Below are 26,631 nucleotides of genomic sequence, written 5' to 3' on the forward strand. Positions count from 1 at the left end.
TAACCGGTTTGAACGTTGCTATAAAATTGTTTTAAAAGAAAGATACTCTGTTCTTTATTCACCATAGAAGTCAAAAATATGTTTGTAGACTTACTGCCATGGATCTGGTGCCCTTCCTTCCCCCAGTCCATGTCCTGTTTTCCATAAGGAGTGTCCCCACTACCCACCACATGGTCCAACACAGAATTCTGGTTGTCTTCCCCGGCCTTCAATGTCCAAGACTTACCAAGTCTGGTTGACTTGCTCTGAACACTAGCCTTACTTTCTCCTTTACCTCTTCATCCCAGGATTAATATAGGCCCTGGTTAATTCTTGAATTGACCCAGTTTGTAACTCCTTAACTGGTCTTTCTGCCACCCATGGCCTCCGGTCCAGCCTGCATACTGTTGTGGAAGCTTCTTGTGTTACTTTTCTATTTAAAAATCTTCAGAGGTTATCATAAAGTGGTAACATTGTCATGAACTGAAATCCAAACACCTTAGCAGTACACCGAGTCTCTTTGCCATCTGGTGGCCTTCATCTCTGCCACGGGTCCCGTGTCCCCTAAACCACTACTAGACCGGAACTTTCTTTAATGCTTCATGTCTCTTGCTGCTCTTTGCCTGCCAGCCCCCTCCCTGCAGGCCCTGTTCCTAACATGAGATGCCCTATGGAGAGGCCTGTGCGGCAAGGGCTCTAGGGGAGGCTTCGGACAACAGCTAGGAAGGAATGGAGGTCTTCAATCTAACAACACCCGAGGAACACAGTCCTGCCTGCAACCGCCTGAATGAGCTTGCAAACAGATCCCCCCCCACTACAGGTTGAATATTTGTGTCCGCCCTCCTCATCCATATGTTGAAACTTAATGTGATGTATTAAGAAGTGGGGCTATTAGTAGGTGGTTAATGAGATGGGACTGCCATGAATGAGTGAAATTAGTGCCTTTGTAGAAGAAACCTGAGGAAGCTCCCTTGCCCCTTCTGCCATGTGAGGTTATAGCAGAGGGCCAGCTAGGAAGCAGGTCTCACCCGACATCAAACCTACGAGCACTGATCCTGGACTATCCAGACTCCAAAACTGTGAGACATGAATTTCTGTTGTCGTTGATAAGCCACCATTTGTGTGGCATTCTGTTATAGCAGCCTGATCAGACTGACGCATTCCTACAGTCACCCCCTTAGATGAGACTGCAGCCCCAGCCAACAGCATGACTGGAACTCCATGAGCCAGAAATAACCCGCTGAGATGCACACAGATTTCTGGACCACAGAAATGGTGAGAGAGCACATGTTCAAACAAGACTAAATTTTGGGGTAATTTGTTATACAGGAATCGATGATAAATACACCATTTTACATTCCACCAATTTCACAAAATTTGCAATTAAAATCACAATTTAAATTAAATAAATAAATATTATAAATGAAAAATATTTGTGACACAAATATCAATTTAATTAATTTATTTATTGAGGTATACTCAGTTTACAATGCTGTGTCAGATTCTGGTGTACAGCACAATTTTTCAGACATAAATATACAAACCTGTATTCATAGTCATATTGTTTTTCATCATAGGTTTCTACAAGATATTGAATACAGTTCCCTGTGCTATATATAAGTGATACATATGGTATTTTTTTTTCTTTCTGGCTTAATTCACTTAGAATGATCTCTGGGTCCATCAATGTTGCTGGAAATGGTATTGTTTTATTACTTTTTATGGCTGAGTAGTATTCCATTGTGTAAATACACCACAACTGCCTTATCCAGTCATCTGTTGATGGACATTTAGGTTGCTTCCATGTCTTGGCTATTGTAAAGAATGCTGCTATGAAGATTGGGGTGCATGTATCTTTTTGAATTAAGGTCCCCCCCTGGATATACACCCAGGAGTGCGATTGGTGGATCATATGGTAAGTCAATTTTTAGTCTTTTGAGGAATCTCCATTCTATTTTCCATAATGGCTGCACCAAACTACATTCCCACCAACAGCGTAGGAGGGTTCCCTTTTCTCCATAATTTCTCCAGCATCTCTCCTTTGTAGACTTTTGAATGATGGCCATTCCGACAGGTGTGAGGTGATACCTCATTGTAGTTTTGATTTGCATTTCTCTGGTGATTAGTGATACCGAGCAATTTTTCTTGTGCCTATTGGCCATTCCTATGTCTTCATTGGAGAGTTGCTTGTTTAGGTCTTCTGCCCATTTTTGGATTGTGTTGTTTTTTTTTTTATCACTCAGTTGTATGAGCTGTTTGTGTGTTCTGGAAATTAAGTCCTCATAAGTCTCATCATTTGCAAATATCCCCCCATTCTGTAGGCTGTCGTTTTGTGTTGCTTGTGTTTTCCTGTGCTGTGCAAGAGCTTGTAAGTTCATTTAGGTCCCATTCGCTTAGTTTTGCTTTTATTTCTACTGCCTGGGTAGACAGTCCTAGCACAACATTGCAGAAATTTGTGTCTGAAAATGTTTTGTCTGTGTTTTCTTCTAGGAGGTTGTAGTGTCTTGTCTTATGTTTACGTCTTTAAGCCATCTTGAGTTTACTTTTGTGTATGGTATGAGGGAGTGTTCTAAGTTCACTGGTTTACATGTGGCTGTCCAGCTTTCCCAATACCACTTGCTGAAGAGATGGTCTTTTCTCCATTGCATATTTTTACTTCCTTTGTCAAAGATTAACTGTCAGTAAGTCTGTGAGTTTATTTCTGGGCTCTTTATTCTGTTCCATTGATCCATATTTCCATTTTTATGCCAATATCATGTTGTTTTGATGAATGTAGCTCTGTAGTATTGTCTGAAGTTGGGGAGGGTTATTCCTTCAGCTTCATTCTTTTTCTTCAGTATTCCTTTGGTAATTCTGGGTCTTTAGTGATTCAGATTGTCACTATATGTGAATGACATGATTCGATATATAGAAAACCCTAAAGGCTCCACACAAAAACCACTAGAGCTGATAAAAGAATTTGGCAAGGTAGTAGGATACGAGATTAACATACAGGAAATCAGTTGCATTTCTTTACACTAACAATGAAATATCAGAAAAGGAAATAAAGAAACAATTCCTTTTAAAATCACATCCCCAAAATAAAATAAGAATAAATCTGACCAAAGATGTGAAAGACTTACATGTGGAGAACTACAGAACACTGACTAAGGAAATTAAAGATGACTTAAAGAAACAGGAAGATATCCATGTTCTTGGATTGGAAGAACTAATATTGTTAAAGTTGCCATACTACCAAGAGCAATCTGCAGATTCAACGTGATCCCTATCAAATTACCAAGGATATTTTTCACAGAAATAGAACAAATATACTCCTTTATACGGAATCACAAAAGACCTAGAATTACAAAAGCGTTTTTTTTTTAATTAACTAGGGAAAACCACATTACAACAAAGAACACGTGTAAACATGAAGCCCAGTGTGACATATTCTTATTACATAGGGATAGGGACCACTTTTCCAAGTATGATATGAGAACCAGAAACCTTAAAAGAAATGTCTGGTCAATGAGACATTTAAGAATTCTTGTACTTTCCTGGATAGACAATGCTTAAATTTTACTAATGTGCATATTATAAAAATATTAAAATCATATATCGAACGTTTCAATTTATGTCTAATGTATTAAGTAATAAAGTACATACACATATTGTTAAAGTTATAGACAAGATACTTAAGGTTTATTTAGTAAAATAAGAATTTAAATATGAAGATGAAAGGAAGATACACTCCTTCTACCAAAAAATAATTGTCCTCCTTTTCAATCCAAATACAAAAATAAATTTAAAATGGATTAAAGACTTAAAGTTATGAAAGCAATCTAAATGTCCACTGACAGATAAATAGATTTAAAAGGATATCGTATATGTATATGATGGTCTATTACTTTGCTAAAAAGAAAGAATGAAATCTTCACATTTGTGACAACATGGATAGACCTAGAGGGGCTTGGTGAAATAAGTCAGAAAGAGAAAGACAAATATTTATTTTATTTCTGTTTGGAATCTAAAAAACAAAGCAAATGAGAGAACAAACTACACAACAGCAACAGACTCATAGATACAGAGAACATGCAAGAACTTGTCAAAGGAGGGTTGTATGGGGAAGCCAGAAACAGGTGGTGAGGGGGACCTAGAGGTACAAACATCCAGTTGCAAAATAAATAGGTCGTGGGAATGAAGTGTGCGGAGTGGGGAATATGGGTAATAAGAACGTAACACCTTTTATGGTGACAGATGGTAAATGGACTCATCAAGATGATCATTTTGAAATGCACAGGAACATCATGGTGTGCTGCACCAAGAACTAACATAGTGTTGTAGGTCAATTATGCTTTGTAAAACAAACTCTTAGAAAAAGAGATCAAATTTGTGGTTACATGAGGCAGGAGGGGGAATTGGATGAAAGTGGACAAAAGCACAAACCTTCAGTTATAAGATAAATAAGTACTAGGGATGTCATGAACACCTTGATAAGCAGAATGAACACTCCTATATGTTATATATGAAAGTTATTAAGGGAGTAAATCCTAAGAGTTCTCATTGCAAGAAAAAACATATTTTTCTTTTTCTTTTATTTTGTATCCATAAGAGACCGATATTCACTAAAGTCATTGCAATAGTCACTTCCCAATGTATACAAGTCATGTAACAATGATGTAGGCCTTATATTTATGCAACCCTGTCTGTCTATATCACTAAAACTAGAATAAGATAAAATCAAATAAAATCCTGAAACAAAAGAATTGTCCTTAACAAGCAGTTTCCATTTCTCCAGTCTTTTCCCTTGAAAAGTACAGTGGTGTGCGTATGTGCATGCATGTGTGTGTGTGTGTGTGTGTGTGTACATGTGTGTGCCCAAGAGGGGATGGGTGAGGAGGCTCCTGGGCTGTGCTCCTCGGTAACCTGATGTCCCCACAGGTGGACATGCAGTCGTCCCTTCTCCCTTAGGCTTTATCAGTGGCCGCACACCACAGTCCGCTCTGCAGCCCCAGCTGTGCACAGCTGGGCCATTTCCACTTGTTTACTCTCATAATTATACTGAAGGGTTCATCTGCATCCATACATCTCTCTAGTTTTTAGGACTGGTCCCTATAAGTGGAAGTTCTGGAACACAAGTTAAGCATATTTTAAAGCATTGGCTGCAGTTTCTAGATTCTGCGCTCTCTTTATCAAGTGTGAGCTTTGTTTGGGAAGCAGGGCCTCCAGAGAGACTGGAGCTGACACCTCAGGCAGGGAGGAGGCCAGGTCAGGAGTGGAGGCCTTCAGGGCATCTAAGAGTGACCCATGGGGCCGGGAAGGGCCACTCGAGTCCCTGTCCCCCAGGTTTCCTGCCACAGCATCCCCTGCTCCATTCCCCGGAGCACATGTCACCCAGGCCTCTTTATGTGACACACCCAGGCCCTGCCCCTGGCCTCACCCACCGGCCCCTCCAGCTCCACAAGTCAGCTCTGAGAAAGGACACCAGGCCCTGCTTCCAGGCAGCGGAGGCTTCAGGCTGAGTCGCTCCTGCTCCCTCCCCCTCCAAGCCGGGGCTCCTCCTTCCCGAGACAGCACCTCCAAGGGCAGGTCATTGAGGTACAGCCATGGCCTACCATCTGTCACTGCATCCCGGAGACACTGAGTTTGACTGGTCCTCACACACAGTGTGACCATGACAATGCCTTCAGAGCTATCACCTGTACTGTCCCCTCAACCCACAGAGCTTCTCTCCAGGTGTCCCTCATGCTCAGGTGTCCCTTCCTGGAAGAGGGCTTCAGGACCACTTCTGCCAAGACCAGTCCACATTCCCCTGCTTCTGCTTCTCCTCTTTGTACTTATATGTGTCACCTCTGAAACACCATCGCTTCTGTTTCACCTGGAATGTGTTTGGATCACCCTGTCCTCCCCAACAGGAAGACAGGACTACGTTTTAGTTTTAATTTCTCTTCTCCAACCCAAGCAGAATTTTTTTAATCAATTCAAGGAAATGTCATACACCTCATCACGGTGCTCCCTCTGTCGTTTATTCACGTGATTCCCTCCATTAAAAAAGTGTTATGAGCTCCGTCCCTTCTGTCATGATCAAAACCACTCTGCGCCCACTCCACAGGGAGAGCACATCGCCTGTGAATAAGGTACTAAATGCGGGCCTAAAACTTAGTTATGCGTGAAAAGAAAACCCCAACCCTGCCCTGGCTTTCCATTGAGGTATGAGTGCACAATGGCAAGTGAGACAGGAGGGGCAGGGGTGTGGAGGTTCCCGCAAGTTGTCCAGGTGGATTACTTCCTGGTCAGAAAACTCATACTGCAGCATTACTGCAGGAAAAAGAAACAATCTCCATGCAATTTAACAGATTTATTTTTAAGTATATCTGTCATTACAACAGAATATAACTATTCAATAAAACTCTTACAAACATACTCTATTATCATCTCAAAGACATTGTCTTTTTTTTTTTAAATACAGATCTCAGGAATAAACATTTCTTTAGCTTAAACTGATGACTTTTAAGATTTTAACTCTAGAAAAAATACCATGGCCAACTAAAAGCAAATACTGAGAAACTACACATATTATCAAATTACACTGCAATATTTGTGTACAGAAACCTGTATATACATTTCTCTTATACAGCTGATGTATAACAGTTACTAAACCTGCCTTGAGAAATGGGGTGCAAGGAAGGTTCAAACTGAGTTAAAGATCAGTCTCTTAATCACATTTCTTTCACTGCCAATTAGAGACAATCCAAGCAGTCTGTGAATACCGAGAAAGTCCCACGTTCCTTGGTGTGTTCTGGGAATTCGGATACATTGGAGATGGAGAAGGTGACCATGCAGGTGTTCACGGCTGTGCTCACGGGTACAGCTGGAGGGACTCTGGTCCAAAGGAGGGGACTGCCCTCCATCCACTGGCCTCAGGGCAGCGCAGGAGGAGACCTGACCGGGTGAGCGCACGCAGCCCGGCAGCCAGGGAGGCCTGGGTGGAGGGGAGGGCGCAGCGTGGCTTTGGCATGAGGGCCCACTCCTGGGAGAGGGCCCAGCAGGGCTTGGTGCCGGATCTCCCGGCTCGGTGGGAACAGCCCCTCGCGATGTGCTGCCTGTGGTGACCTCCTCCAGGAACGCGAGCATTCTCCGCACCTCCGCCATCTCCCCTTGAATCGACTGCAGGGATCTCCTTCCTCAGTTCTTCGATGACACAACGACTTCCTTCCTGGAACTCAGGTTGACGGACACCATGCGTCTGTAAGCGGCAGCGAGGCCGGGTATGTTTGCTGGCTGCTTCTCTCGCCCGGCGTCCTTCAAAGCTGTCTCCACCCTGGCACACTCCTGTCTACCCGCGTAAAGCCGGTCAATGAGCTGCCACTTCATTCGACCTGGGCAGCCAGTCTTTCTGCCAGCTGCTTTTCGTGTCTGTGATACAGGCGACTTCTAACAGAGTGAGTGAGCCTGCAGCCAAATAAGACAGCCAGGAAGGAGGTGAGGACAGGGAGACTCAACAGTGTCTCCCACTGGAGGCTCTGGAGCATGAGCTGAGCAGACAGGCCATCGGGGAGCAGCCACACCAGACCCGCGCTCAGCTCCCTCAGGATCAGCCCAAAGCCAAGCTCCATGGAGGACAGCAGCCCCTCCATGGCACGGACCCTCCCAGGGCTCTGCCTGGTTACCGTGGAGCCCCAGCCACAACAAGCCCCAGGGGGGGCACCCCAACATTCCACCCGGAACCCAGCCAGCAACTGACATCCTGGATGGGTCAGTTACCAGTGTGGGGGGGAGGGGCTGCATCGGGGGAGGGGTTGTAACCAAAGTGTCATTCTCTCCCTTACTGTCCAATGGTGATTTTTCGTACCTCTTTCTTTTTGTGTTTATCTCTATATAGAATAAATATATAGTGAAATGTATCGATGTTAAGTTTATGATTTCACACAGTTTTCAAATTCCTAACCCTCAACAGTATCCAAAAGTCAATGTATGAACCATGTGTTTGAATGACATCCATGAACACGGAATATACATCTCTGTCACATTTCATCGGAAACATAAAACTCTGACAACATGTATCCATCAACTGGATGGTGGCTGAACTTGATAAAAATGAAATAAATCAGACTGTGCACTTTGATGTCTGTCTCCTTTGCTCTAAGTAATGTTTTTAAAGACACATGTTTTTAACTGAATATGCTATTCAATCTGTTTATAGGCCTGAATAATTTGTCCTTTAAGATTATATCACAAATTAATCCATTCTCTTTTTTTAAAAAAGACTTTATTATTTTAGAGCAGTTTCAGGTTCACAGCAGAATTGAGCAGACAATACAGCGTGTTCACACACAGTCCACTGCATCCAAACATACATACTCCCCAAGCCTCAACATCCCTCATCAGTGTGGCATGTTTGGTAGTATCGATGAACCAGCATGGGCACAGTATTATGAACCAAAGTTCATAGTTTACAGTAGGGCTCACTGTTTATATTCTATGTTCTGTGGGCTTTGACAAATGCATATGACATGTAGCCACTATAGTATCACACAGAATAATTTCATTGCCCTAAAAATCCCTTGTGCTCCATCTATTCATCCCTCCCTCCCTCTATCCCTCTCTCCATGATCTTTTTATTGTTTCTGTAGCTGCCTTTTCCCGAATGTCATTTGGTTGGAATCATACAGTTTGTAGCCTTCTCAGACTGGCTTTTTCCATTGAGTATTATGTCTTTTAAGTTTCTTCCATGTCTCTCATGGCTTGATAGACCCTTTTTTTTTTTTTACTGCAGATATATTTTGAAAACTTACCTATATGTACTGTTCATTGTTTCTGAGAATGCCTAGAGCTTTAGCTTTTTAAACTTACATAGTTATCAAAAGAATAAAGCCAACCACAAAATAAAAATTAATTCAAAAAGATATATACACCCTGCTATTAGCAGCAACATTATTTATAATTGCCAAGAAATGGAAGCATCCTAAGTGCACATCAATAGTTGACTAGATAATGAAGATGCAGTATATATATATATATATACACACACACACACACACACACACTATGGAATACAATTCATCCATAAAAAAGATATGTTGCCACCTGCAGCCCTTCATTCACTTTTTTTTTCAGTTCAAAAACCAGACATTTTTAACTCGCTGAGACATTTCTACTACATCAAAGACAACAAAATACTAGAAATAAACTAGAAACAAACTTAACCAAGGAGGTTATCATACTCTGAAAACCAAAATGACACAAAGAAAGGGAAAGATCTCTTGTGCTCTTGGATTGGAAGAATCAACACTATCAATATGGCCACACTCCCCAAAGCAACCCACAGATCCAGTGCAATCCCATCAAAATACTCCCAACACTCCTCCCAGAATTAGAACAAACAACTATGAAATTTACAAGGAACCAAAAAAGATCCTGAACAGCCAAAGCAATCTGTTGTAGGTCTTTTTGTTGTTCTTTTTGTTCTCTATTCTCATGGTTTGATGACTAGAGAAGGTCCATTAACATTTGTTGTAAAGCTGGTTTGGTGGTGCTGAAATCTTTTAGCTTTTGTTTATCTGTGAAGTTTTTGATGGAAAGAGTATTCTTGATTATAAGTTTCCCCCTTTCATCACTTTAAATATATCGTGCGACTCCCTTCTGGCCTGTGGAGTTTCTGCTGAAAAATCATCTGATAGCCTTATGGGAGTTCCCTTGTATGTTTTTTGTCGCTTTTCTACTGCTGATTTTAATATTTTCTCCTTATTGTTTATTTTGGTCAATTTGATGACCATGTGCCTTGGTGTGTTCCTCTTTGGGTTGATCCTGTGTTGATCCTGAATATCAGCAATTCTCCATGATTCAACATTATACAGTAGAGATTTACACAATAATGGGAATATGACTCTAAAGCAAAATTTACAAAAAACAGCCATATCTACAGTCACACACCTGTCTATCTATCTGTATATAGATATGCTTGTATTATTAAACAAAGAGAATTAAAGTCTGGGTTCAACTATAAGCTTCCTGGGGACAGGGCATCTTTATCTGCTGACCACTGCATTCCCAACACCTGGCACAAAGCCTGGTGTGCGGAAGGTGTGCAATTGAATTTTCAATAAATGATGACAGTATGATATCAGCAAGACATATTAAAAGAAGGTAAAAGTAGGGAAAATGAAAACAGATATGAATGAATGAGAGAACTGAGAAATTAAGAAAGAAAGAAATCTAAGGGCTGGTTCCTTAAAAACAAACAAAACAAGCAGCTGCCTGATGAAACCAAGGGGAAAAGACAAGAGTCTTAGTGGATACTGAACACATGCTAAGCACAGTCTGAAACATTTACACACATTGTTCTTCATTTACACCTCACGGCTCACACAAGATACCAAGATAAGCTTTGGATGGATTAACCACAATGTGCAAACTTTATGTATCACTGCAATGAACAGACCCTGTTTAGGTACTTTAACAAAACTGAATACCTTAACACACAAAATGCAAAAAACAAACAGAAAAAAAATTAATTGAACATCTGGAGAAATTTAAATACTGAATATTTGACATCAAGAAATGAATTAACATTTTTAGGTGTGAGAAGGGTCTGTTTCTTAGACCCATTAAAATCCTTATCTTTTAGCTGTACACATTTCTAGATGAAATAAGGCTTGAAGCAAAAGTCCAACAAATGGAACTGATTAAATAAACTCTAAAATAGTTAATCAACTGAGTTTTTATTTTTTTATTTTTTTAATGGAGGTACTGAGGCTTGAACCCAGGACCTTGTGCATGCTAAGCATGTGCTGTACCACTCAGCTATTACTCCCCCCAACTGAATTTTTAAATATCACATACTGGAAAATTCTTTAGCAACATGCTGTAAAATACTCAAATGTATGTGAAGATGAAAAATAAAATTCAAAACAGTATAATCTTAATTTGCTTAGAAATACAATATGTATTAAAACATCATTTAAAATAAATGTATATAGTGAGAAAACAAGAGTGAGAATATACACATTCAAAAAATTAAGAATTAAAAAAATATGGATTTGACGGTTGGCATTACAGGTGATTTTTACTTGCTTTCCACGGTTTCAAATTTTTCAGATTCCATCTAATTAGATGTACTATGATCAAGAAAATAAAGTGATATTCAAATTTCTAAAGGCCCCAGGTAGCCCCTTCTTCACCCCCTCTGCCATTCCGCTAACTCTACACTCTCATTATTTTGTGCCTGCATTGTGTTAACAGAGTTCAACCTGATTTCTCATTTCTCTCTGTGCCCCCGAAGCCGGAGATGCTTTCTATAGGAAATAATCACATCCCAAGTCACAGTGGTCTCTTAGGCACTGGAGAAATACAAAATTAAAGAGAAAAAAAAGGTTCCTGTCTTCAAGAAGTATATAACCTATAGAGGACACATTAGAATTCAGCCGAGTCTGTAACAGAGAAGTGCCAACCTCAGTAGCATGAATTGAGTCCCCCACCCCCTGTTCAAAACCAAGCAGAGGAGGAGGAGGGGGACTTGAGGCCCTGCCTCATGCGGGGAGCAGAGGAGGCTCTTGGGGAGGAAGAAGCCCCCAGAGCTGAGGCGGCACCAGGGGAGGGGCTCCACTAGAGCAACGGCTGGAAAAGGGGAAAGAGACTGACGGTTTCATGGTGAATTCGATGCAAAAAGTCAGGAAGAATCGCGAATTTGTCAAGCGTCAGGCTTGGGACCTTGAGCAGATCAAAGTGCAGTGAACGAACGGAAACAAAGAAAGACGAGTCTGCACTACTCACTGTTTCTGAGTCTAATACCATCACCATTCCTAACGCAGACCTCACTCAGAAGCGAGATCTGTGCACTGACACCACCTTCTCCTCTAGACAGGGCTCTCTCTGTCCCAGACAGTTCCTGTCTCCCATTGTCTGCCAGACTCTTAGCAGCATTATTAATTAAGTCCACTCAATGAAAGTAAACAATTTTTTAAAATCGCTGTTGATAGATAACAAAGCAATCACTATATTTTATGTGAAATGAATTCTAGTAGAAAGAGTTTTTTCACAAAGTTTTCAAAGACCCTATCATTAAATTATTTGCAATCTTACCTCTGTCCACAGTGAAGTCCATCATCCTAAGGGGTCCTCTTGCCTCACAGACATGAGAAAAGTTGAGATGTCTGACAGTGACACTCTCTCCTGGGGACAGTTTGAAAAAATTAATCATTTAAAATTCTTAACTGTATAAGAAATCAGTGTAAAAGTAATCTAGCATACTATTTAAAGTAGAACACTATTAGTTAATTGAAAAGCTATTTTTTAAAAAGAAAATGTTATCCAACTTTTAAGGTGAAGATACTGATAATAAATGACCAACCATTATTGAAAATGAAAGATGAATGACTTTGTCAATCTGCTTCCCTTAAAATCAAGGTTACCATCTTAGAGACAAGATGGTCACAATCTAAAGGCAAAAACGAAAACATCCTGTAAGAAATTACTTATTCCTTAAATCAAAAGTGAATTTGTGGGAAGGGATAAATTTGGGAGTTTAAGATTTGCAGGTATTAGCCACTATATGCAAAAATAATTAAAAAAATTTTTCTGTATAGCAGAAGGAACTATATTCAATATCCTGTAATTAACCTTTATAGAAAAGAGTATGAAAATGAATGTATGTCTGTATATGCATGACTGGGACACTATGCTGTACACCAGAAATTGACACATTGTAACTGACTGTATTTCAATAAAAATAAATAAATTTTAAAAAGTAAATCCTACTTTTCAAAGCCACAAAAATGACCCCTGCCTTAAGAAACCCACCTACACCTTTTCATTCACCTAAGATTGCACATCCACAGTTAAGATACCTGGCTGTAAGCCAGGGGCTGTGGTTGGCAAAGCCACTCACAGCCTGTCATGTCCAAAGTTTTACTGGGACAAAGCTATGCCCATTTATCTATAAATGGTCTGCGGCTGCTTCTGAGTCGTTGTGACAGGGACAGTATGACTGAAAGTGCTCAAATGAATGCCAGTCCAGCTCTTCACAAAAGAAAGTTTGCTGAGCGCTGTTCTCAGCAATAATGGGCTCTGTAAAAATTGCAGACTATAGTACGCATTCCTTGAATGTCAGTTTACTGGAAGATGTGGAGAAAAACACTGAGGAAACGAGATGAAAGCCACCCACAGCCCTCCCCCAGCACGTTCCCTAGTTACCCCACCAGCTCGCACAGTGTCCACCAGGGGAGCTCAGAGACCCGGCGCCCAGGGGTTTTGGGGGCAGACGCCCTCTACATAGCACGTGCCAGGGTCCCAGGCGGCCGGGAGGGACACGGCTGCTGAGCACAAGCCGCACCGATCGCACGAGCACTTGGGGCGCAGAGCCCGCTCTGCCGTGGGCTGGGCAGCGGGAGCCCCCCCTCGGAGGCCCAGGTCCCGGATGCCGCCCAGGGCCAGCCCGACGCCCCGGGCTTTCTAACGACAGCAGCACAGCCCTGTCGAGCTAACTCTTTCATGAACACCCACCCACTGAGAAAGACTTGTAAACTGAAGCTAAGACGAGCGAAAAGACAAACTCACCACATCCACCAGACCCACGGCCGTCTGAAGGAGACGGCGCTGGGCCGCCCGTCTCAGCAGAATCTGACGTGTGACCGTGGTGCCCTGGAGGGCGTCCCTGACACCAGGAAAACACAGGCACGTCATGGCCCCAAAGACCACTCTGAGCACTTGTGAGCACTGACACCTGGGCTGGTAACGTCTACACTTTCTAATGCAGAAGGTCACCGCCAGGAGTGTCTCAAAGCTGCTATTTTCCACTGAGGCCTCGAACAGAGCTCAATTTTAATAGGAAACAAATCTCTTTTAAAAGTAAGACTATAAATGAAGATACTTTCAAAGTAAGAATTTTACATTTTTTCAAATACTTTGTAATTAATATTGCCATTGGATATTTTATCTCTAGTTTCCTACATATTATAATAAAAACAACTTACTATTTTAAAGTGGTCAAAATCCAACAGTATATATTTATATAAATTTAATATATTTAAATTAGTCTTTAATAATTTAAATTACTGCTTTAATTTATATAAATATATTTAAGTTGGTATGTTTAAATTAGTATGCATTAATATACATTATTCTACATTAGTTTATATATTTTCCTTACAGCTTCATATATTATATATTAGTACATATATTAGTATATATGTATAAATTAGGCACATATTTAAATTAGTAATTCGTAAAACAAAACAAGTTCAATTATACAAGTAATAGTTTTTTTATTTACTTTTTTTTTATATAAAATTAAGAGCTAAAAAAATGCCAATGCCAGTCTTAACTAAAACCACTCACTATGGGTTAATAAAGCAGAAGAGAAAACAAAATTTACTAATAAAAAGTTTTGACAAATAAGCATATGTGAACACACTCAGAGTAAATTACCTGAAGGCAAGAAGGCCTTCTATACCCAGAGTTTTACATCTTGGGATGTTTGCCAAAGCCTTAGACAGAAGCAGAATGGGGACAGCACACCAATGTCTACTTGTTGTCCTCTGAATAAACTTTAACAGGAAACCACCTGAAATAAAAAGTTTTAAGGAAACACTGTTGCCAATAAGCACATGAAAAGATGCTCAACACCATCAGACATCATGTGGGGAAATGCAAATCAAACCCATAAGGATGTAACTGCACAGCCACTAGGGCGGCGCTAATCCAAAGGACAGACAGTAATCACTGTCCTCAAGGACATGGAGAAACTAAACACATCCACTGCCGGTGGGAATGCAAAACGGGGCAGCTAGTGTGGAAAACAGTTAGGCAGCTCCTCTAAAAGCTAAACACAGAGTTACCATACGACCCAGTAATTCCACTTCCAGGTATATAACCAGGAGAAGTGAAAGATTATGTCCATACAAAAACTTGTTCTGTGAATATTCAAAGGAGTTGTTCATACCAGTTAAAAGCAGAAATAATCCAAACATCTACCAACCGATGAGTGGATAAAGAGAATGTGAAGTATCTCTGCAGTGGAATATTATTCAGCCACAAAAAGGAATGAAATATGGGCACATGTTACAAAACAGATGAATCTTAAACACGTTATACTACATGAAAGAAGCCAAACATAAAACAAAGGGCCACATTATATAATTTCCCTTATATGAAATGTTTGGATTATGCAAATACACAAATCTTTTTATATGAAAAATTTAGAATACAGACAAAGTAAATTAGCTGACAGAAGCTGGGGAAACGGAGAATGTGATGTGACTGTTTATGGGCACAAAGTTTCCTTCTTGAGACGATGACAATACTATGGAATTAGTGGTGATGGGTATACAACTTTGTAATTATATGAAAAACCATTGAATTGAACCATTTAAAAGAATAAATTTCGTGGTATGTGAATTGTATCTTAAAAAGGCTGTTGGAAAAAAGATCCACATTATTTCAATTTCATTCCTTTTAGTAAGATAAGTATTCTACTATATTGTAGAGATTCTGATAACCATGCAGCTATATATATTTTTTTAAAGTTAAGGTAAAAGATATACTTTTTACTGTTGGAAGCCATTCTTTTGTTGCAGATTTAAAAAAAAAACAAAAACAAGATAAATACCAAGGGTAACTGGCCTCTGGTATCTGCAAACAATAATCTTAGATCTTTCTCATAGACTATTTCTTCCCTACCCTGGATTTAATCAACATAATTAAACCATTTTGAGATAACAAAGGGGTGGTGCTTTATTGTGCATTCTCTGCTGATGTGTGGTACCTTAAGGACCTTCATGCCATGTAGTTAATGAACATCTGACTGCTTCCTCAGATCATCACTGTAGGATGATTTTAGGGAATCCTTGGGAGCTCCTGGAAGGGTATTACCCGTATTTTATATCTCCCAAAGTGACTAGCACAGAACTGCATATGATTAAGATAGTCACTGGGAATTGTTGACCGAAAAAACTACAAAGTAAAAAGTGTAAGTAGACATCCCACTTGCCCTCCCTTCTGGTGGCCTAACACCTCACTCATGACACGAGCAACATGGTAACAGCCAAGCTTCCATTTCACTGTTCATGTGGACCAGGGTCTACCAGGTGCCCAGCACTGCCACAGACACCAGGCCCTCAGCCTCTAAGGGGCGCTGACCACTATCCTCTCACTCACTGTGCTACGGGCAACGGGATCAGCAAATTCATCCCCAGACTGTAAACTTCCAAGCTCTAGCAAGCCACAGAACAGCTCTTCTCATTATCAACCTTGACAAAGGGTAAAGGTGGGAAATAAATGCTGTGTTCTGTAGAATGGCCGCCCCATCAGATATGGAAATGTGCAAGTTAGAATGGGCCATTGGTGCTGCTCTGGAAGTGGGTGCATTAATGGATGGTTTTTAACATGGATGGATGAACAATGGAGAGACACTGAGATACAGATGGGTACATCTGCTCGGGGACAGAACTAAGAAACAGATGTACACACATACCACATACACACACAGAGGGAGAGAGGTGATGATTAAACAAATGTGATAAAACATTATCATGTAGGGAAGTGGGTAAAAGGCAAATGAGCATCTTTATATTATCCTCACAACTTTTCTATGAATCAAAATCAAAAGAAAACGGGGTTAAGCGTTGGTTAGCCCAAACCACTACAATTTCCAAGAGGGAGGAAACCAGGCAGGAGTGAGGGAAAGAAAGGAAGCTCTGTGAGATACTCATTCCGGAAGCCCAGGAACAGAAGGGTTCCAAGTAGGAATGAAAAGAAAAGAGGAACACCTGATATAAGTAAAAGGCAAAAGGAGTAACAAACACAGAAGGGATGACATGACAGGGAAGAGCTGGACGTCTGTGAGGCAACGTGTACTTATGCACCAAATGCATTAAACAGCCTTGTCACTGTCACACTCAAGTTACCTTTGTCTATGAAACACATATCACTGCACGGCTGCTTGAAAACTATGCGTGTTTACCTGCTATACAGAGAGCTCTCTGAAAGTGCGTCCATCAATGGTCCAACAATAAACTAAAAAAAGAAAAAAAAAAGGGAAAACAGTATTTGGTGTTAAGTTGTAACTGTAATTTTGCAAAGTCAGCCTGCCCCACCCACACATCCTACACAGGCTACAGAAGAGCCGTTATAAGCAAAGCTCATCTCTTCTGCTGGAGGTTAGCTTGCGACAGCCTTAATTCCACCAGAATGACAAAATACCTAATTTCCCCACCTGATAAAAACCTACGGAAGACTGAGAAGAGAATACACATGTTAAGAAGGAAGGAGGGAATCCAAAGGAGGAACACATGGTGGGAAATGTGGAAGTCTATCCTCAAAACCATCACTAGACAAAAGCAAGCTCACAGGAGAGCAAGAGGTGGGGAACGGAGGGAACGATGCCTAGTCCAGCACTGTCCATGCAGTGGGACGATGAGGGACGTTTACTGAGGCTCCCTCTAAAGGGGGGCTCAATTACCATCCCCAAGTCAGTGATCGTATGGCTCACAGGCACCATAATATAAAACGTGAAAGCACAGCTGTGATCGTCACAATCTCTTTGCTTTGGGTGCTGTCTGACAAATGGAAGTGTAGACGCTAATAACACAGCTCAAAAGGCCACGTATGCTCAATACAGTGGATAACAATTCACTGACTCAGAACTGGGGGAGCGGCATCACTTGACAGGCAGCAAGACTTCAGAGACTCAGGACCGTGGAACAGGACCACCGACAAGCTTCTGGCCCAGTTTTCATGCTGTTGACTTCTGCTCAGAACACTGACACCAAAGAGCTGCTTTTTCACACTGGTCATGAGGCCAGCAGCCTGTCGACAAACTACATTACAGGAAGTCTTTCCAAGTACGATAGCTGAGTTTAGAGAAATAGGATTTGATGTATGCAAATCTGTAAAATGTTACTCATAATGTTAGAGCCCTAGTATTTATTCTGAAGATCTCATCTGCTACAATGGATGCCTTTGCTTTTCATCCTTTGACAGAGGCAACGCGTGGAAGGCATCGCTGTCATTACCTCAGAAATATCTGATGAAAATGGGAGAACCCTTGTTTCATACAGCTCCAAAAAATGGGTAATGCCTTCTTTGGTCAGGATTTTGTTTTCACTTTCAAACATTCTTTTATAAATACACAGGTGCCAGGATGGGTGGAAGAGCCAGCAACCTGCAGAAATAAACACACAGCACTGACATTTGATTCTCACACAGTGTCCCTTCACAGTGGATGATATATTCATAAACAATCAAACACACAAACATTAATTTCCCCACACCGCTACGAACTTGAGTTTCTTTTTAATCACATCCAAGAGTATCTAATTACTAAGGGGCCAAAATAACTTCAGTATTCCATTTTCAGATAGTTTTATTTAGAAAGATTGCAAGCAAATGCTATGGTAGCTACAGGGTACAAAAGTTAAATGTTACCCTACGTACGCAGGTTGGAACCTTAGATCTGGGGTGGTTTCAGTCCACTTTTCTCTCACCTTACTTCCTATTTGTTTCTCATATGGAAACCTGAAACTCTCTCCCCTCTGCTGAACACCCTTGAGTGGCTTCTCAAACCTCGTAACAGAATCAGAACAAGGCAGGAACTGACCCTGACAATTGTCCCAGCCTTACACTCCCCACCCCACACCACTATCCTGTGCCTCCCTGGTCTGCTCCTCTGGTCCGGTCTCAGGGCTCCTGCACCCAGATCCCTCTCCTCAATTTCCACGTCATTCCTCAGGCAGGCCCTTCCTGCCTGCCCTCTCCAGGGCGTGGCCTCGCTCCCTGGAGAGTTCATTTCAGCCTCTTGTATGGGACTTATGATCAAAACTATTGGTTCATGGAAAACAGACAAAAATCCAGTGCAGAACAGTACGTCTGTCTCACCACTTTAGCCCAGTGCTTAGGATGCTCTGGACACTAAAGTGAACATCTATTAAACAAATACATAAATGAGTGAGGAACAAAAAATGAAATCTATATGCACTTTAGAGATACTTTAACTCTTTTGAAATATCTAGTTCTATTTTTGAAAATACAGCATTTTTTTCAGCTCTCGCATTCTATGAATAAATCAATCCATTTGTGTGTGTGTAACTTACAGCAAGATGCCTGTTCAGTTCTTCGGCAATGGTTAATTTTTCAAAATCTGTCACTGCTATTTGAGTTGGTTTGCCAAGAGTTGAGGGCAAAACATGGTAATAAGAGAATCGTTTTAATAGTACATGCGTAAGTGAAGTCACAACAGGATTGAATTAAATTCTAGCCCCAGGTGGGACTGTAGATTCTTACGGTCTGAGAAAAACCCCAGTGTATCAGAAAACAAGTACAGCAATCAGCTAGTAGAGCTCAGTCCCTAAGGGCTCAAACCGTTACAGCTGTAATTACCTAAAGCAGGCCCTACAACCCACTTACCTAGGTTAATCTCATGTGTAAACACGATCATGAAGCACTTTATCATTCATGTAAATACAAGACACCGTCAGCCTGCATTTAGCTTTTCCACTGATCTAAACCTAATTTCATAAAATAATTTTAGGAAGCTCTCCGGGCTTCATTTTATTTCTCCTAAAATGCTCACATAATACCGTACTGGTTAAGGACCTAAAACCAAATTTAAAACAATACCTTGGAATGTTCTCTTCCTAAGAAGTCCAACCTATAGAACAATAACTGAAACCCCAAGAAAGCAACTCGAACAATGAAACAGAGATATGGAGAATAAGAATGGAAAGCAGTTAAAATATAAAATTAAAAATGCATAATATGCCATCATTAAAACATTACCAAAGAGTCCTTACCCCTTAAGGCTATATACTGAAATAATTTCAGATGAAATGATGTGCTGTCTAGGAATGTGCCTCAGAATCATTCGAGGCAAGTTACGTGTAAGGCAGAGGCTGGCCACAAGCCGCTCACTGTGGAAGCTGGGTGATGAGGGTTCATCATATCAACTCGTTTTCTATAAATGTCTGAAATTTTTCATAATCAAAAGCTTATAAAATTACCATACCTCTAAATTATAGAAAACTCTGCAGCCACTTGATATTAAATTCTCAAGGACTATTTAAGGATATAGGTAAATGCATTTGGATACACCGCTGAGTGAGAAAAAAATATTACAATCAACCCACAAGGTATGTATCTGGAATGTCAACAGCTGGCTCTTGGTGGTGGCAAATTCATTTATTCATAAACATCCTCCACAATAAACAGCGTTTGTTATAAAATCAAGGGGAAAAACTGGAAATGCTAGAAAAAGCAAAATGGAAGTATTACCATTTTCCTCTGACACTGCATATTCAAACAGATTGTTTAGCTTTGGTAAAACTGGCTTTATAACATGTATCTTAAAATAAAAGCAAAAAGCCATATGAAATGAAAATTCACCTATAAAAACTCAAAAGAATTTTTCATCTATTTATATAACAGTAGCTCTTCTGTTCCCCGCCCCCCACCTCCCCACTATGCATAAGAAATACGCAGAAGGTGCCTGATCGCCCAGTTTTTCAACTGTATGAATTCAGGGCTGTGAGACAGAGCGTGGCAAAGCTAACAAATGTAACCCAGAACACAGTTACAGTCACGTCACAATTAGGGCCTGAGCATAAAGGGCATCGTGTAATCATCAATGGTCCCAGGAAACAGGCAGGGCTGATAATACCACTACACAAGGAGGAAAAATACTGAAACAATTTAGTCACTCAAGTCATTCAGGGTCACACATTTAGAAGCAGAGCCACTCAGAGTTCAGTGCTCCTTACTCTTAGACTGCGCTGTAGATGCCAGAGGCCAATTTATACGTCCTTCCAACTAAAGGGAAATCGGAATTTCTGAACAGTGAGATCTTAAGAGATCTACGGATTAAGGAAAACCATAAAATTCCGTACGACTTTAGAAATGCTTTCTCTACTCCTCATCCAAGCATCTGCATATATATTTAGCACATGTGAGTAATTCCTCATTTCAGGCCACACTGCGCTCAGTGTGCGTTTGCACTGACACCTGGTAACGACTCCACAGACGGCTGGCCCCAGAGTGGCCTGCAGCTTACAGACTGGGAACCCCTACACCAGGGCTTCCCCTGGGAACATGTAAAATATTCAAGTTCTCAGGTCCCGTCCCAGACCTACTGAATCAGAAACTTGGGGTACCAGACCCAGCAATTTATACTTAAGCCACCTGGGAGACTTTAAGGACTGTTACAGTTTGAGAACCACCACACTGCATTAGGTAATCTTAAGAGATTCCTCTCAATTAAAAAATTCCATGATGCTAAAAACACGAACTCGAAGTCAACTGAAAATGATTTTTCAACTTTCCATTCTCAGGACCACATATGCAAAGACAAAAAGAAACCAAAAAAACTAAAAAGAAAAGAAAAGCAAAAACAAACTCAAAGGACTAATAATTACTTAATAATAATTTACCTTTGACTTTAAGTAATATTTTCCTAAGTGTGTATTTCTTTTGTTGATTACTCATAACATCAAGAAACTAAAAACTAACAAACACTTAAGAAGTAAATGTCAGAGAAGATCGAATACACCAAATTCTCTGAATGGTAATTTAAGTCAACTGAAAGTATTCTTTAATTTCCTGAGCTTATATTCAATTTTAAATTGCATCTACGCCAGGAAACAAAGTACACTTGTATTCTATTATGCTATATCCAAGCTGGTCTTTTTGTCTTTTTTAATTTTACAAAATGTTTGAAGAAAAGAAAATAAAAACCTGCATCTACATAGGACTGTTAATATAGGAAAACACTTACCTGATTTCCTTGAAGAGTTTCCATAATTAAAATATAGTTTTCCCAAAACTTTAGAAGCTCATCTTTTTTCTTCTCAGACCACCAAAACAGACTTGGGCCTAATATGGTTTAAAAAAGAAAATTAGTTCCAAGATTTAGTTCCTAAAGTAGAAAACTTCATTAAGTTTCTAAATGACAGTAGTTCTTAAAATTGCGCCACTATTACCAAATACTGCATTCTCTAACAATGGAGAGCTTTAAACATGACTTTTGGTTCTATGTTCTTAAATACAAGCAGGTATCTAAGGGTCACTAGACATCCAGAGAAGCCTCCAAAGATTGAGACTAAAACAAACAAACAAGGAAATCCAGAAAAAACAAAACTATGCAGGAAAAAGAAAACCTAAACAAGAAAAAAACTTTTACGAATATTTTAAGGGGAGGTAAGAGAAAACAGTGCAGTTATGATATAAGAAAAGACACTATTAAAAAGAGGAGAATCCAAGAATGAAAAAGATCACATGAGAACACAAACTGATAGCAAAAACAAGAAACTCAAAAGAAAGGACTGGAAATAAAGTTGAGGCAATCACCCAGGAAGTGGAGCAAAAAGGCAAAAGCATAGAAAATCGGAGAGGAAAGATGCCTTGAAGACCAGTCCAGGCGGTCCAATATCCAAAAAGAGGACAGAAAGTGAACAGGGAGGAAGGAAAGCAAAGTCACTTGGGAAAAGTTCCCAGAACCAAAGGACATGATTTCCAGATCGAAGAGGTCCACCAAGTGCCCAGCACAAGGATGTACACAGGCCCATGCCTAAACTGGAACAGCGGAATCCCAGGGACACAGCCTCCACTGAGAAAACATCACATCTAAACAAACACGATTCAGGATGGTTCCAGACTTCTACCCAGTAACATCTGAAGCTCTAGCTTCTAAGACAACAGATCAACACCTTTAAAATCTTGAACAGAAATGTTTTCCAAGCTAGAACTCTACCCCAATCAAACCTTCGATCAAATGATCAAATGTGAGAGCAAAACAAAGGCTCTAGACATGCTTGGTCTTGGCCCCGACTTGGGACATAGAAAGCCACACGAGAACAGGACTGCCATACCAACGAAGAGAAAAGGCTGGATAATCTACAGAAGCCTAAGCTTTTGGGGGTGCCCGTCAGAGAGCTGAGGTTGCAGTGCAACCAGGTGTTGTGAATTTCAAAGGGCAGGACGCCTCCCAAGAATAGACAGGACACACAAACTATTCTGCCTCTGGCCAAGCAGAAGAGGAAGCGATGGCCACTAAAATAAAAAGCAGTTAAGAAATAAAATAAAATTTTGACAAGTTTTCAAAGGTCAAGTGGTCCTAATGCCAAGAGATAAAATAGAAAACAATACCAGGCTTAGTGATGGTCCAGGTATAGAACTTGTACATAATCAAGATTATTAGTACGTTAAAGAATCTAGCAGAAAAGATACACAACATGCACGAACAGATGGGGACTTTCAGGAGATGAAAACTATAAAAAAAAAAAAGGGTCAGATGGAAAGGGCAGAAATAAAAACATCAGAAATTAAGGATCCTTTGACAAAATTATCAGATATGCAAGGTCTTAAAATTTTTTATCTCAGAAAAAAATTATCTTAGGAAACTAATGGAAAATGAAGTACAACAAAATAAATGAGTAAACCAAAAAACAAGATATGAACTCCAGGAAACAAGAGCTCCAACACAGGACTCAGGTAAAGGGAATCCCCCGGATGATGGTGAAGGCAGATCTAAGAATGTCATCTGTGCACCAGGCTGAGCTTGTAAGAGGACACTAGGAGAGACTTTGGGAAAACTTATAATGCCGGATGATCTGACTTTGTACAGCAGATTTAGACAACTAAGAATTTGGGGCTGAATTAGTGATAAGGATGGAGATAACCAAACAAATTTTAAAATGACACAAATCTAGGAAAAACCTGCAGGAAGGAAAAAATCATCATAGTTTACTACATACATCACCTGTGAACAGTATTTTCATGGTCATAATTTTGTAAATGTTGAACCCACACTTAACCAAAATGATAAGTATGACAAAGGATTTCATGATATAACTAGATTATTTCAAGATAGAGGGGCAAATACCAAAATAATCAGCTAAAAGAGGTAAAAGTGGTTGATCTCTCTGAAAGGAAGGAAACTAGGGGGGAGGGGCAAGCATGGAAAGACCATTATCTTTAAATCTGCAGAAGGATTGACTCTTTAAAATAAACGCATGTTTAACTTTGGTAATTTTAAAAATGTTTCCAGTGACAACTCTTATTGGATGATCACCAACTTACGGACCATTACAATATTACTATCTCATGTTTTCAACTTACATAAAAATCTAATCTCACAATTTCAACCAAGCAAAAATCCTTTACCAGTATAAGTAAGTAGGCAGCTACAGGTGAAAAAGTAGAAATTTTGTGTCTACTGAGGCAGTTTTGAATCACTTAATCCACTTTGGATTTTGACAGCTCAAAATGAACTTAAGATGACTTTCACATATTTCAACGAACAAACCAAACTGAAAGGCCTTGCTATTTCATCTGCTCTTGTTCTGCAATAAAGCGGTGGGAATTTATTCCTACACAGGCTTAAAATGTTAGAAAAAATTAAAACTTCATTCTTTTCAATGAATTGCAAAAATACCCTCAAAAGGTCGACTTAAGGCCCATATGCTGAACAAATCCTGTTTAGAGAACTACCAAGAGAAATTTCAAGAGTGTGATGGTTTCCAGGACAAAATTCTAACATTCAAGAGTCAATTCACCGACCAGTACTTGCAAATAGTTTTCCTACCCCTCTGATGGGCTCTAGCCCTTCATTAGAACGGACCTCCCACGACATAGGTACAATTTTGTCTGTAAAATCCTGCAGGGGCTCAGTCCCCTTCCTATATTACCCCACTGATGCAGTATCTCACTGCTGTGGGTCAGAAAGGTGAGGAAATGCAGACTATTGCAGTGATTTGTTATCACTTCAAAGAACAACATTGAGATGAGGGTCCCCAGGTTTTTCGGGCTTTCTGGGAACCATGAGAATAACCAAATTCTGTATGGATCGCGGAGATGACCCCTGGAGCTGACTGTCGGCAGCAGAGGAACTCCCTCCCAGAAAGTCAGGCAGGGATGGGCCCTTGGGGTGGGGGGAAGGGGCGAGTACCAGTTCCTTCCTGGGGGGCGCACGCGCACTCCGCCCCCAGCTCCGCCGACACCTCCACCGCGCGCTGCAGCAGGTAGCGCGCCCGCTTGCGCGTCAGGGCGTCCTCGGCGTGGGCCAGCCCAGCCTGCACGGTCCTCCAGAAGCGCCAGCAGCGCCGCGCGTCCGGGCCGGCCTCGCGCGCGGCTAGGGCGCGCACCACGCCGGGCTCGGGCAGCAGCTTCTCGGCCAGGGCGCTGAGCACCAGCAGCTGCGGCCCGACGCGACCCGGCCCCGAGGGCGCCCCGGGCGCGACCAGCCCGCCCCACACGGCCCGCAGCGCCGCCCCGCCGCACTGGCCCAGGGCCGGCAGCAGCCGCCCGGCCACCAGCGCCGCCGCGTCCTCGGCCGGCCCCGCCTCGTCCCCGCCCAGCGCCAGGCCGAGGGCGGCCTGCGCCACCCGCTCCAGCAGCGCCGCGTCCTCGTGGGGCCGCAGGCAGGGCCCCACGGCCGCCAGCACCTCCACGGCCGCCTCGGAGGCCCCCTCGAGGCCGGGCGCCGGCCCCACGGCGACTAAGTCGCGCAGCGCCTCCTCGGCCAGCGCGGCCGCCAGCTGCGGGCCCCCGGCGAGGCGGGCGCACGAGCGCAGGGCCGCGCCCGCCGCCCTCAGCAGGCGTTGGCGCTGGCGGGCCGGGGAGCCGGGGTCCGCGCCGCCCGCGGGGCGCCCGCGCAGGCTCCGCAGCAGCGGCACCAGGTACCCGGCCGCGACCTCGCGCGCCGCCTCCGGGAGCGCGCCCGCGCCGCCGGCCCCGCTCGCCTCCTGGTCCTCGAGTCGCTGCAGAAGAAAGCGCAGCGTCTCCACGCGCTCCGCGGACGCCTCCCCGCGGCACAGCGCCCCAAGCAGGGCCCGGGGGTCCCGGCTCTGCGCGAGCAGCGCATCCGCGAGCACCCACTCCATTTGCCCCGCGCATCCGCGAGCACCCACTCCATTTGCCCCGCGCGCCGCCGAGGCCGGGCGCCCAAAGGAAGGAGCGGGCGTGCGCGGCTGGCCCGGGCGCGCGCCCGCAGGTAGGGGGCTTGGCTTCCCGCCTTGGTCCTCTCTGCGCGCTTTTGACAGATTCCACCAAGCGCTACCTGGAGTCTGATCCGCTCCTTACGTTTTTAAGAAGAAAGGAGGCTCTCGTTAAATTAATATACAATCTACACTAACTTCATCGATTCCTAATTGGCGGTTGGCCTGCTCGAAGACACTAAATCAGGCGTGCCTGTGAGGATGGGCCAAAGGGAGGTATGTAAGTTGTGCTTAGGATCACCTCGAAGCTCATTTTGACAAAGGTGCAGGCTGGCACCACCCACAACTGACACAGTGGGTCTGAAATGGGTTCCCGACATCTGCCTAAAAAATAAATAGCGAAACCAAAAATGATTTAGAGGCCATGGGAAGTACTGCAGCTATGAGCTAGGGGTTGGGCTGAAAAAAGGATGCCCACGCCAGCGCTTGCAGTCAGATGTCCAAGCTGTGACTCTAGCCATAGGTGTTCTCACACATGCTTGTGCTCCCACGTGCAGTCCCCAAAATAGTCCACGTGTCTGTATTTTCTGTATTTCTGACAGCATCTACTGCTAAACACAGAAACAGAAAACCTCACCTGAGCATGCAAGGCACTGGTTTGGTTTCTGGTTCAATCCTAGGCAAACTGAATCAGTGACGTGGGTTTTCTTTGCCTTCTAACCAAAAAGATCTCTACATTGGTCAATGGAGAAGTCAT

The 26,631-nt window shown here is 42.2% G+C and overlaps 1 protein-coding gene and 1 pseudogene across 1 annotated transcript; both read right to left on the reverse strand.

The window, feature by feature from the left end:
• The window catches only part of LOC140699550 (acylphosphatase-1 pseudogene), a 23,445-nt pseudogene extending 16,335 nt beyond the window's left edge, over nucleotides 1-7,110 (reverse strand).
• Nucleotides 6,469-25,820, reverse strand: LOC107035183 (probable methyltransferase TARBP1). The gene is made up of 8 exons (XM_072972209.1): nucleotides 24,887-25,820; nucleotides 21,716-21,813; nucleotides 20,221-20,290; nucleotides 17,967-18,115; nucleotides 16,916-16,968; nucleotides 14,383-14,518; nucleotides 12,040-12,129; nucleotides 6,469-7,410 (listed from the first exon to the last, which is right to left on the reverse strand). The coding sequence occupies exons 1-6, from the start codon at nucleotides 25,818-25,820 to the stop codon at nucleotides 14,479-14,481; spliced, it is 1,344 nt and encodes a 447-aa protein (XP_072828310.1). The 3' UTR covers nucleotides 6,469-7,410; nucleotides 12,040-12,129; nucleotides 14,383-14,478.
• Nucleotides 25,821-26,631: the final 811 nt, after the last annotated feature.

This window comes from Vicugna pacos, chromosome 11 (genome assembly GCF_048564905.1).
Source record: "Vicugna pacos chromosome 11, VicPac4, whole genome shotgun sequence".
NCBI lineage: Eukaryota > Metazoa > Chordata > Mammalia > Artiodactyla > Camelidae > Vicugna > Vicugna pacos.

What these genes read in the sequence shown, in the direction of transcription:
- LOC107035183 (XM_072972209.1), bottom strand. Translation starts at nt 25,820, where the DNA reads ATGGAGTGGGTGCTCGCGGATGCGCTGCTCGCGCAGAGCCGGGACCCC. An exon ending in TGCAGTGTCAGAGGAAAATG is followed by an intron (nt 18,116 to 20,220) that starts GTAATACTTCCA and finishes TTATTTCTGCAG; the next exon opens with GTTGCTGGCTCTTCCACCCA. An exon ending in GAGAGCTCTCTGTATAGCAG is followed by an intron (nt 14,519 to 16,915) that starts GTAAACACGCAT and finishes TTTTTATTTCAG; the next exon opens with GTGGTTTCCTGTTAAAGTTT.